Below are 13,169 nucleotides of genomic sequence, written 5' to 3' on the forward strand. Positions count from 1 at the left end.
CAAAACAAAATTCCAACGATTGAAATCAACCGCCGGCTGTTTGGTTTCCATCAGAGAGAGTGCATCTCCGATCATTACCTTTGTCCGACAAAGAGGTTGATCCTATCACCATGATCACCCACTCAGATGAATTCTCAGACTGTTCCAACATACACAGGTTTTGACCCCCGCTAAGGATCTCACTGATTGGCATATCAATGACAGCCCAATCGGACACCTAGTGCAGTATCATAATCGAGTCTAGGGGTCAGGTGTAACTTTCTAGTTTTGCCCATCAATCTCCAAGGTCCAGGGCAATACTGGAAATCTGGTCCAGTTCAAATATTCAAGTAATCTTACACTGCATGTGCCTTGGGTCTCTCCCTAGCAGCTGAGACAAGCCCCCAACATTTGGTAGCACACTAGTGTCAGCCTTGGCAAGATAAATCTCCCCAGACTTATCCAACGACTGTGAGCATTCTAAACTAACACGAGTCTCATTAAGTGTCTAGTTTAAGGGATTGAAACAGAAACATACCACACAACATGAATCAAACATGAACTTTATTTATTCACACTAAATGTCAAAAGTACATCAAAACTGATTGGAGCTAAGGGCATACAATCTGTCTAACAATAAGGGCACCAACCCCTTTGACCTAGGTACTCGCGATTACTTGCTCACTAGCTTATTTGCATTCAAGCTTTCAATTTGCTATCAGAACACAATACTAACTTAAGCATCGGAGCAACCTCATCGGATTAACCACCCCGGGTTCTTTAATCCACTTTTTTGCAGTTTGAACCAACTCGCTAAACGGCCAACATCCAGATAACCTTCCAGCTTGGAACTTCTAAATCACGCACCATCAGCAACCAACATCTACTCCATCTTTAGCTCAATTTCTTCTTTCCCAAAATTATACTTGGAATAAGCTTTTTTGCTTAAATTGCTCCATTGGTATGCTAAAAGTTTGGTTACATTTTAGTCCTGTTCCTCTTCGGATTTATGCATCTTTCTATAATTCTAATTTTGCATTTATTTTAGTCCCGTTTTGGTTCTGCTAATTATTTTTATATTGTAGGTAAACAACATATATAACGGGAGCTTTCATACTATATATCAACCTAATTAATTCATACATATATGCCCTTAATTGGGTCAGTGCTGCATGCACCAAACCAATCAAGGATTTCTCTCTAAAATCCATATAGAATTCTCACTAGTATATATCAATTAAAAATGTGTATGTACATCAATAATTAATACCATTTAGAATTTACTTACCCTTCCTAAACTAGGCATCTAACCACATTTCCTGTTACAGCAAGTTGCTTTACTACAAGCATCGAAGAACTTGTATCTAATGAAGATTAGGGAACATGAACACCAACCTGTCATGGTACACTGCTGAGATGGGCTTAAAATAGAGCATAAGAGACAATAGGCTGGCCCAAGCCCCGGTCGGCCATTATCAATTATAAACCCCACCAACCTATATATACATCTCTTCATCATCTCTGACATGTCAATAGTATTAATATTCCATCCATTCAATTCCCTTGATGACTGTCCCTCAAAATTCAGCTTCTTTACTATGTATAGACTAAGGGACATTGTTTTTGTCATTCAGCCCTGGCTATGGAAATTGGAAACACTTTGGATTAAAGGGGTAGTTGCTGATTTAGCAAAGTGGAGCCGAGTTTGGAGCTTTATTTTTTTTTTTCAGTAATAACTAGTAAGAGGTAGATGAATGAGCTGCAAGTACGTGCTGGTATTACTGGCAGCCTGGAACGCTAAAACTTTAAATTGGGTCCCAACTCCCAACCCATTGAATATCCGAGAAGCCCCTGTTATTTTCACTGGTTGATATTTGCACCGATCACAACCAAAATATATATCTTCGATTTCAGTGATAGTTGGCATATTTATGAACTCATCTGTAGTAATAGATGTGACAATAAGTTGAAAATATGTAGGTGTTGGTCTAACCGGAACCATAAGTTTAGGTTTTCGGTAGGTTCCAACCATGCAATTCATCATCGAGAAGATCGACCTTGCAATAATCTTCATTATTGAGCATCTCTAAATTGCGCGCAGTTAGATGATAGTTATTTTAAAGCAATGGTCAATGGATATAACCAGTTGGAATCGTTCATATATGGTTCTATTAGTATTACTATTTATTAATGCTGGGCCAATAGCTATGCAGTATGCACCACACGAACGTGGGTCCCACGTATGAGGCTGATTTGGCGTATAATGATCTGATTGGCCCACATTCAATAAATAAGAAACTGTAAATGGGAACTAAGATACATGTCACTACTCAATACTCAGAATATAATCCATGCAATGTATATACATTTCAGTTCACCTCCTAGAGCCCAATTTCAGTAGAAAGTAGAAACTAAACTATTAAATATTGCAGCTGCTTAAAAAATAAATTCTTTCTCCATTAACAGCTGATAAGCAAATATAATTAAGTATGTCATGTTGCTACTATCCTCTATTGCAGCCAAGATAGCAAGCTACCCAGACCATGAAGAGATATACGCACACTCATTTCTTTGGAAAATAGCAGAACATCTAGCCCATCTACAAAAGTAGCGCTAGTATATCTCTCCTGTTTCGATCACTTCATTCATGGTTCCTTCTACATTTAATTTTCATTTTCGGAAAATAAAAGCAAAGAAAGAACCATCTTTTGTTCACTTATAACTTATTGTTCATGAGGAAGAGAGCCAGAATATCATCTCTCCGACTGCAAGCTTGTATATTTCCTCCATCGGCAATACCTCTGAGAATTGATCGGCAGTCCCGTTTGCCTGTTCAATAGCCCATGTAAATTTATAAACATATAATGGTAACCATATAGAGTTTATAACAACAATTCTTTGCTTAGACCACGACTCAGCTTTTAGCATACTGGAGCCAAAAAACAAAAGTTTTAGCATACCATTTTTTGTTCATATATTCATAGCAGTGGCTTAAACTGTTAAGTGAGTTATCTGAACACTGAAGCTAAACAAGCACAGTCCTTTAATTGGGTAAATTGCTAAAACCTCCACTGAAGTTTTTGATTGTTGCTGAAACCTCTCTTAATGAAGTTTGGTAATTGCAATCACCTCCTTTCAACTTTTTGACACAAGTAGACTCCATTATTAGAATCATGGTTTTCAAAATCAGACTGGACTGGATGGTCAGACTGGAAATTTGGGAATCGATCCCTTTTACCCCACAACCATTATTTCACCAAAAACCATTGATTTGGTTAGAAAACTGTTGACCCAGGTGGTCAAACCATTCAAAACGTCTAACAGTTTTGGCCATTTTTATTTTTATTTTTTGTCAGAATGGACCGTCTGTTCGATTCTAACGGTTAGACCGTTCGACCTGAAAATTGGACCCCTGATTGGTTTGATTTTAAAAACCTTGATTAAAATCCTCTAACAAGAGACATTCCGACACAAAAGTATCCAAAATACCCATTCATTTACTTTTGACCAAAATGTTTATTTTTCCAAATTTTTTCTTCATATCAATCCTCTAACAAGAGACATGCTGACACAAGAGACTTGCCCTTCCAATATCTTTTCAAAAGCTGAGTGGTTGAAGATGCCTCCCAACCTAACTTTTAAAAAATGATTTGTTGGATTTTAGATCTTGAATTAACTGTTTCATTTTGAACATCAGAAAACATAGTAAATTTTTAGTATTTTAGTAAAATAATTAATTTAATAAATTAAATAATAATAATAATAATACTAATAATACTAATACTAATACTACTAATAATAATAAGAATAATTTTAGTTACACAATATTATTGGGCATCTAGTGTCATATTTATGTTTTTGAAATCATATTTAATGTGATTAATATAACATTATTTACAAATTGAGAATTAATTAAGGGGGTGTTCTTTTTATGGATTTTGAGAGGGGGGAAAGTTGGTTAATGGGATTTTGGTTCCCATTGACAAAGAATCCCATGTTCTCTTTTCAAATTAATGTGGGGACTAGGGAAAACTTATTTTCTTAGGTGCCACTTACCCAGGTAAGTGATACCCATTTCCTAGGTGGGTAAATAACTTTTCCACCAGGGGAAAAGTTTCCAACACTTAAAAGGTCATTTCATTTTTTACTTGCGAAATAAAAGAACGTGGGTAAATACATTAAGCTGGGTATGTGTTTTCCAGGAAAAACTTACCCAGATAAATAACTTACCGAAAAGCGAATGGGGCCTAAAGGCTAAATAAATGGAATCATGCATATTAAATAAAGATAAGTGATAGATTAAGACACTAATGCAACTTAGGCTGAGTTTGGAAGGAGTACAAATGCAAATATGTAGAGCGCAAAACCTTATACTTTATATTATTTTGTATGTATTTGCGATGTACATATTTGCATTTATACTCTTTCTAAACTGAGCATTAAGAATAGGGGATTCGCTTGGTTAAAACCCAAAAAATGGTAATAGTAGTTGGTAGTAAATTAGTAGCAATTCGACTTTATATTTATTTTCAACTACAACTGCAATTAGTTTAGTATATTAAATAAAATTACCATACCAATATATATTGTAATAAAGAAGCATTAATTGAATAAGTTATGGAACAAATAAAAATCATAATCATGTTCGTTGGAGAGCAATAAAATCATAAACATTAGCATTAAAACTGTTTACTCAAGAATGGGATGACTTCACACCAATAAAAGCAAGGATAAGTTCAATGTGCCATAAGTGAAGAGAATCCTAAGATAAAAATTGTCGATTTATTATGTTTATATATACACACTCTAAATTTTTAAGAAATTTTAGTGGTAACAAACAACATTTTTATCATCAACAGCCAAATCTTTTTGGTCTCGTTCATTTGGAGGTAAGTTACTTACCTGAGTAAATACAAAAGTCCTAATAAGTATTATTTGGGAAGATGTTATTCGGATAAGTACAGTGAATGAATTTTCTAAAAGATCCCTAACTTTTTTCATTATAATACAACATTTTAGTCTTACACAGTTGGCCAATTTTCCTCTTCCATGGATAAATAATTTACCCATCTCTTAGGTAGGTAAATTTTTTCAGATAGATTGCCAAAAACTTATGAAGGGAAAAATTTATTTCCATAAGTTCCACTCTTCATTAGTAAAGCAACATGAGAACTTTTCCATTGACCAACTTCCCCCCTCCCCAGACAAATGGGCCTTAGTCTTTTGTTATTAGGTCAATATAATTGTTTGTTTTCATAGTATAATTTTATTTCTCTTGCAATTCCCTAAATTTATTTTCATAAATAAATTCTATATTTTTCTTAATCAAGTTTTCTTAAGCCTCCCCTCAAATTCTCTATTCCAAGTCATTCATAGGATGGAAAAGTTGATACCATATCGTCGTAGTCCAATAGCCAATCAAGCTATGTCGACAGAAAAGTTATTAATTTTTTATGTGATTAACTACTATCTTTGGTCTGGCTTCCATATACAGGGCCTTAAAACCTGTTTTATTCATCAGCATCCTCTCACTTTATCTCCTTCTTTTCAATTTTGCTGCTTTTGCAAGAGAAAACAAAATCAAATATTGTTTTTTTTTTCTGAAAATAATTAATTATAAAATTCTAAATGATGTGGGAAATATGAATGCTATAAAGACGAGGAATTAATGTACTATTTAATTTAGCAGAAAAGCTGTAAGAAAAATTTTAAGAGAATAATTAATTATAATACTATTAAAATGAAATCATAGTGGATTTTAATGTACCATTTATTAAAGGACAAAATGAAATACCTGATTTGGGTGGGGAATCAAATGCAAAACAATCAAACGGGTGGTATTGCTGAAGATTCACTTCTTTTTTGGGCAAGTCCTCAAGAAATCAGGAAGCAGTTAATTGCATACAGACACCTTCTTTGATTAAAGTATTTACAAAGAAATTATCCCAAAACAGGACCAAAACATTATGTTTATTAATTAGTTGTTATATTCAATTCAATGTGTAAAACTGAATGACCAAATAGTTTCATAATTTTTTCCAGTTCAACGTATTCAGAGAATTAGCATGAGACCTTGAATAATTAAGGTTGAATGTTAAGGCTGCGAACCCAACCCGAAAAAGTTGAATTAGATTGGGTCAGGTTGATGTTCGGGTTAGGGTTGGGGTTAAAATTCGTGAACCTGACTTTACTTTGAGAAATTCTATGAGATTTTAAAGGATGGGAAGAAGGTTGGGTTGGGCCCAACCCGAGCTCAACTCAACCCGAAATTAACTTCGGGTTAGGTTGGGTTAGGGTTGAAGGAATTTAGTTAAGGTTAGGGTTAGGGTTAAAATTCGTGAACCTGACTTTACTTTGAGAAATTCTATGAGATTTTAAAGGATGGGAAGAAGGTTGGGTTGGGCCCAACCCGAGCTCAACTCAACCCGAAATTAACTTCGGGTTAGGTTGGGTTAGGGTTAGGGAAATTAACCCAGCCCGACTTGCAGCTCTATTGAATGTGTACCAAGGTTATTCTCAACAAATCAAATAGTATTAGTTGTTCCAGTAAGAAGAAAAAAAAAGAAAAAAAAAAAAACAAAACAAAACAGAAAGACAGTAACAATGTTTCTATGACTTACTTGAACATGGATCATACACATGGTTCGATAATAATCTGAAGAAATATGAGCAGTTATGACCTCCAACTTATGCTTCTCCAGAACGTAGAAGATAGTTGGCAATAACCCGGGCTTCCTTGGCGAGCACAGACTGATTTGCGCCTCATCTCCATATACACTCAAAACAACGTTTGGCGAAGACCATGTTTGAAAGCATGGAGGAGAGCGAGGTACCAGCAACGACGAATGCGTAGAGGTAGTGGCCTTGGCCAAGCCGCTGGCTGATCCATGGTCAGCAAGGAATGACTCCCTCGAGTCGAGAGTCAGTGCCGGTGGCGCCACATTTGTTGATGATCCAAAGTCCACAATTGTCGCTCCTTGTATCATTTCTAGCCTTTGTTTCTGTAACTTTTGGAGAGATTGTTGAAGGGTTTTGATGTAATTCACTGCTTCGTCAACAATTGTGGACTTGTCGGCCTGTACATTAATATTATTATTTAATTGTTAGTGAAGGAGAGAATCAGAGAAATGAAACGTAAGCAAATATTAATACAGTTACGATTCATACAAAATATCAACCAAGATATGAAATTAAAGCCATTAATGCATGCATTACAGTAAATAGCAGATAAGTGCAGAATATTTGTCTCACTCAATTCAATTCCCATTCTAAACCCGGTTATAGGTGTCCCTCATCCCTGTCTATATATAATTTCTTTGGGAGAACTACCACTGTTTTCTGTTCAAAAAGAAAATCTGTTGCAAATATTCCCTTTATATAAGCCATGCATGAGAAGAAAGAGAAAAAACTCTTGCCTTTTCACTACTTTCTAACTTTTTTTTTGATACATAAGTACTTTCTAAACTCTTTTGGGTACCTTAATTAGATCTGGGTCCCAAGACCCAAGTCCAGTTTGTGTTAAACCAAACATGAATATTGAACTAGCTAGCGAAGGGTTTACATGCTAGGGATCGATCGGCCAGAAATGGTGGTTCTCCGGACCTGCATAGCATTACAAATTCGACCACGAAACTTCTGATCATTTATAACTTGTTATGAAATGGATTCATCAACGTTCAACGGCTTCGGCTGGTAGGTAGAAGCAAATAAAAAGAAATCTTTTCTGGTAACCAGGCAACCAGTCAATAAAAAAATTAATGAATAAACTAAACTAGGGATAAAAAAAAAGGTTAAACCCATTATCACTCGTTGGATTACCACTTACCCATGAAGGAAAGGTAGGTTTTTTCTCTGATAATGACACTGATCTAAAAAAGAGAAAAGGAAGATGCCTTTCAAAAATGAAACTTTTATCTGGATAACGGGGGATTAATGGGAGAAAGAGAGAGAGAGAGAAGGAGTGGGAAGATATATCTTGTCCTCAGAATTGATTGTAACAATTGTTTTTTACCTTAGCAGGGAGATGAGGAAGCAAAGCATGAAGATTAGAGAACATGTTCCTCATCTTTTTCCTCCGCTCTCTCTCCGTCCATATATGTATCTCATGGTCGGGTTCACCAGCACTACCTTTCCCATTTTTCGAAGCCCCGTTACGACCTCGTTTTTGACTTCCCATGGGGACTGTCATCGTAGCAGTGGGGCTTTGTGAGTTGGAACATTGTGGTGGTTTATTTCCTGACTTTTCTTCGCTGCCACCCGAGTTATCAGAATTTGCGAAAGCCCACGAGTTTTCCCAGAAGTTGGTATCGCCTCTCTCTTCAGACATGGTGATCGAGATTACAGAAGAAGAAGAAGAAGAAGAAGAAGAAGAAGAAGAAGGTTATAGGAAAGGAGGTGACGGACGCGTTTAACAAAGGTGGCAATGTTAGGCGTAAAGAAAGATGATTCGCCTGCAACAAAGTAGAAAGTAGAAACAGCCCAATCATCAGACGATGCCATTTTTAGCGTGGAAACAAAAACGGCCAGCAGTCCAGCCTGCCCCAAAGATTTCTTAACGCGGGCCCCGGCTGAGGAAATACCTCTCTAAATAAACCCTCTCTTCTCTGACATTTACGACATTGCCACTGCATCACTAAAATTGCCAAAACTAAATTTAAATCTAATTAATTAATTTGTTTGAGAGTTGAGACTTTGAGGTAGGGCTGCTGCCGAGTTGCCGTTTCAGACAAAGCAAAGCTCAGCCCTACCACTTGGATGTGTGGCGGCCCAAACCCAGTCCATGTGGTGATATGGAGAATGTCCACAACAACACAATAAGCTGGATTGCTTAAAAGCTCAATCTCCATTTCAATGAATGTCATTAATCGCAATTAATTAATCTTGCAATCCTGACAAAATAGAGAGTAACTTTGGTCGTTTCATTTTTTTTTTCTTATAGGAAAATGTTTATTTATCTTTTTATATTTTTTCTTTATTGAATATTTGATTTTTTTTTCTTTTTGTGGGGTAACAAGAAAACCGTATATCCAGTCATGGGATCATATTTATCTTTTTGATATTCTTAGACAGAAAGAAATAATGGCCATGAAGCGCATGACAACTTTGAGTCCAGCCATTCTTTTCCGAGTAAAAACAAGCAACTGATTAAACACAGATCACTCGCCCTAACAATACTGTAGAATTGATACATGAGACAACTGTTACAGTTGATATGCAGTGTTTTTTTTTGCAAGAATTAAGGCTGTATACGTGCGTAATTTAATGCATATACCATGGTGCTTCCATGAACTAACCTATGGTTAAATGAAGTTAACCTAATGTGATAATTAAAAGACAAAGATTCTAATGCGTTTATGTCAAGACTGAAGAAAAGGTTTAGAATATTACCAATGTTGGCCGTGAATTTGGATCTCCATCTCTGTTAATTATTCACATGGGAAAGTTATGGGATTCAAATTTTAGGCTGCGTTTGATGGACTGTAAAAGTACACCGAAGATCATTGTAAAAACCAATTTTGAAATTTATTTACTTTAATTATCGATGTATTTTATCCATCGAAATTCAATTGAAACAATAACGGTGTAAAAATATAACGACTCTTTGTCTCTTCTTCTGATCCTCTCTCTCTCTCTCTTACAGTCGTGCACCGCCGACTAGCACCCTCCACCACTATTTGATCATCTCTATATCACAGCCGAGCACTGTCGACTAACACCCTCCACCACCGTCTGGTCACCCCTTTCTCTTCCAATCCTTCCCCCTCTCTTGCTCTTTCTCTTCTTTTCTCACAGTGTATTCTCTTTCTCTCACAAGTTCAAACTCATCTTAGAATAGAGGACACACTCAGGCATTTCATCATCTCCATCTCGCAACAAACAGAAGGTACAGATCTAAACATTGGCATTCAGATCTGGAGGGAATGTTGTCAACTCGTTTCAGATCTGGAAACAACCCAAAAACAGATCTAGGATTTGTTTTTCTACTCTATTTTCTTAGATCTATGATTTATTTTCTAGTGCTTAGGTCTGCAACTTGTTCTTTTATTATGGTTCTTAGATCTAAGATTTGGCTTATCTTCTTCATCTCTCTGCAACTTGCTTAGCCTTGGGTGTGAATTCCAGTTTTACGTTTCTATAAGACAACCTTTTCAATCGAAGGATTGAAAACTCTGACCCGATGATGTTCTACCACATGTTAATAGTCTCATTTCCTGAAATGCATTTTAGGACCATTTTTTGAGATCTCTCTCTGGTCTCCCCAACTTATGGAATCAATAGAAAGGTGTGCCCTTTGATCGACAGAGTTTGACGCACAAGCAAATAGGATAGAGTGGTGGGATTGACAGAACAGGAGAATACACGTACAAGAAAAATTAACGGCTACATTTTCAAACATGGGTGTAGTTTTACACCCATGTTAATTCCAAACAAATGTTTAAAATACATTCATATTTACACTGTTCTTCCAAACGTGCATTAGTGTAAAAACAACACCGAAGCGGTTCAACTTTTGTATTTATAGATCTGACCGTTTTTCATTTACACTGGTGTATTTTTGTATTTACATCTCAAACAAACGAAGCCTTAAAAACTTGTATTTTATTTTTTATTTTTGAGAGTGGAACTTTTAATTAGATTTACTTATATTTTACTTTTTTACATTTAATACATTAAACACATTTAATTTTGGAGTTTTTAAATGTATGATATCAATCACAAATACACATTTGATTGATTGATATATGTTTTACAATAGGGTTTTTTTTTTTTTAAATCTAAAACTTCTCCTCATTTTTCTAGCATTCTCTTAAATTTTCCTGGACTTTTCAATACTTTCAATGACCCACATGCCAAATATTTTTATTTATAACATACTTGTCTTCTATTAGGTCATTGAGGTCATTGTTAGTGACCATAAAAGAAGTGGTTCACATGCACCATTAATAATTTAATATTAATCTGATGACGAAATTAACCTTGACCAACCATTCGGCTTTATTAAACAAATACACCTAGTTAATTTCTTTAATTTCTCCTATTCTAGGTTCTTCGTTTACCTCACAACAGTCAATGGTTCACTTCAATTTCTCGTTTGTTTCTTATATGAAATTGGTTTAAAGGATAGAGATGAATAGAGGGGTATTATAGTAATCTTATAGAGTATTTGTCTTTTAATGGAAACTGGCATGTAAACGTCAGGGTAAGTTTGAGAGAATCCTGGAAAAGTGGGGGAGCTTTACATAAAAACCCTTTACCATATTACATTGATGGTGTGGTTCAGTTGTAGAGATTGTTTGTGGCCTTGTTTTTCGTTTTTTATTCCAAGTTGTATAAAATGTTTATGATATACACCTATTTAATATGGTTCTAATTAATGGGTATTTTACCAATTGATGGTGGCTCAGTTAATAAGTTTTCTGGGTATCAATATTTATAACAGAGACGTAGGATCAAAACCTGTTACCACCATTTTCTATCTCTTCTGTCTGATATTATATACGCCTTGATGTTAGACGAAGTGTTGTTATTATTTATATTCAGGATATATATTACCCACAAGACATTACAGTCAAACATCAAAACATCATCCCATCAATTCCATCAATGATAACATACAAATACAAGCGATATTCCTGATATGTGGATGTAACATCTTATGAGTAGCAGATTCGATCACCATTATTTATTCTCAAAAATGATATTTTTGGTAAATTTTACTTAGTAATGGGGGTATCTTATCAATAAACCGAATGCATCATACTGAGCACCACTCAGACAAAAAAGAAATCTCCAAAGCAAGTACAGGTAGGGATTTGCTATCAACAAAATACTTTTAATACTCCCCCAACCAATTATTATAGCCGTACATTAGAAACATCTCCACAACTGAGAGATATTCTCAATATGCCGTTGCAGTGGCTACAGGTTGGGACATGTTGGAAGCGTCTGATTGGTAGCAAATGGGTGTTTCTCCCATAAACACTTTTATTGAAAAACATCAATTCAAACATTTATTGTTTTTTTTTTTTTTTGTTTAGTTCATAAAATCATCTGCCCTGTTTGGTTGGGGGCATTTCAAGCAATACCCTATAATTGATCCAATGTGACATTGTTTAGCTACGTTGGAATGGAGCGCCATCATGCACACCTAACGGTCTACTAGAGTACCCATACATGTATTTAATGTCTGAAATTGACATACAATAGTCGATTCTTACATGCAAATCACACCCAACAGCTCATAATCGATGTCCTAACAGGGATAGAATGATAAATATCAAATAGGGGCAAGATGGGTCCGCGATGCATCAGATCATTTCTAGGCCTTTTACGTAAGATGCCACATTGGCACTAACTCCTCTAAGTAAGCATTGCTGTTGGGAGAAACCAGTTTCCTTCTACTGTTCATGCACATAAATGCAAGTACTTTATGTGCATGATAAATGATCATCATTTTAAAACCAAACAGTGATTTCATGGTCAAAGAAAGTGTATAAGAGACAGTTGGTTAGCAATATTTAATAAACAAACACAGAGGTTAGCAATTCATTATCATAGACGGTTTTTCAGCTTCAGTAATTTTTGTCAAGATTCCCTTTAAAGGTGTGTAGGAGACAGTTGGTTAGCTATATTTCCTGCCAGCTGATAAATGATCATCATTCTAAAACTAAAACATTGTTCTTCATTTGATCAATCAAACAAAGTTGAAAGTTAAGTGTACATTTGGTGGGTTCCAGCAAGCCAAAAGATAGAACATCAACCAAGAATTTAGATAGCAACTGGGACAAATATTGGATAATGACCCTAGTGTTAGATAGGCTTCATTAATTGGCAATACATAGGAAAAACCTATTTGTTATAGGCTAGAATTGAAATAATGAAGTATTTCAGGATAAGCAATTGTTGCTATATGATTCAATGTTTTAAGCGACTGCACTGTATCAATGCATTAAGATGAGTAAAGAGCTCTTGTATGAATGACTATTTGGACAGATAGATTCTTGCTGAGGGGTTATTGCCGGCCCACATTTGAGCCAGCTGGCCACCACCATAGACGAAGCTAATAGACCAGACACAATTAATTGTGATTTGACAAGCTACAAGTAGTAAATATTGGTAGTAAGCCTACAAAGGAGGCTGGAGGAGGTATTCTAGCTTGCAATTGAAAACACAGGTTGGCCGAAGGATGA

The 13,169-nt window shown here is 35.6% G+C and overlaps 1 protein-coding gene across 1 annotated transcript; it reads right to left on the reverse strand.

Annotated features, from left to right (window-relative positions):
• Nucleotides 1-2,366: 2,366 nt before the first annotated feature.
• On the reverse strand, nt 2,367-8,346 carry RGE1 (basic helix-loop-helix (bHLH) DNA-binding superfamily protein). The gene is made up of 3 exons (XM_088974785.1): nt 7,991-8,346; nt 6,600-7,055; nt 2,367-2,808 (listed from the first exon to the last, which is right to left on the reverse strand). Exons 1-3 carry the CDS (start codon nt 8,303-8,305, stop codon nt 2,710-2,712), a joined length of 870 nt encoding a protein of 289 aa, XP_088830911.1. The 5' UTR covers nt 8,306-8,346; the 3' UTR covers nt 2,367-2,709.
• Nucleotides 8,347-13,169: the final 4,823 nt, after the last annotated feature.

Source organism: Nelumbo lutea, chromosome 1 (genome assembly GCF_056320005.1).
Source record: "Nelumbo lutea isolate HS-2025 chromosome 1, American lotus-T2T, whole genome shotgun sequence".
NCBI lineage: Eukaryota > Viridiplantae > Streptophyta > Magnoliopsida > Proteales > Nelumbonaceae > Nelumbo > Nelumbo lutea.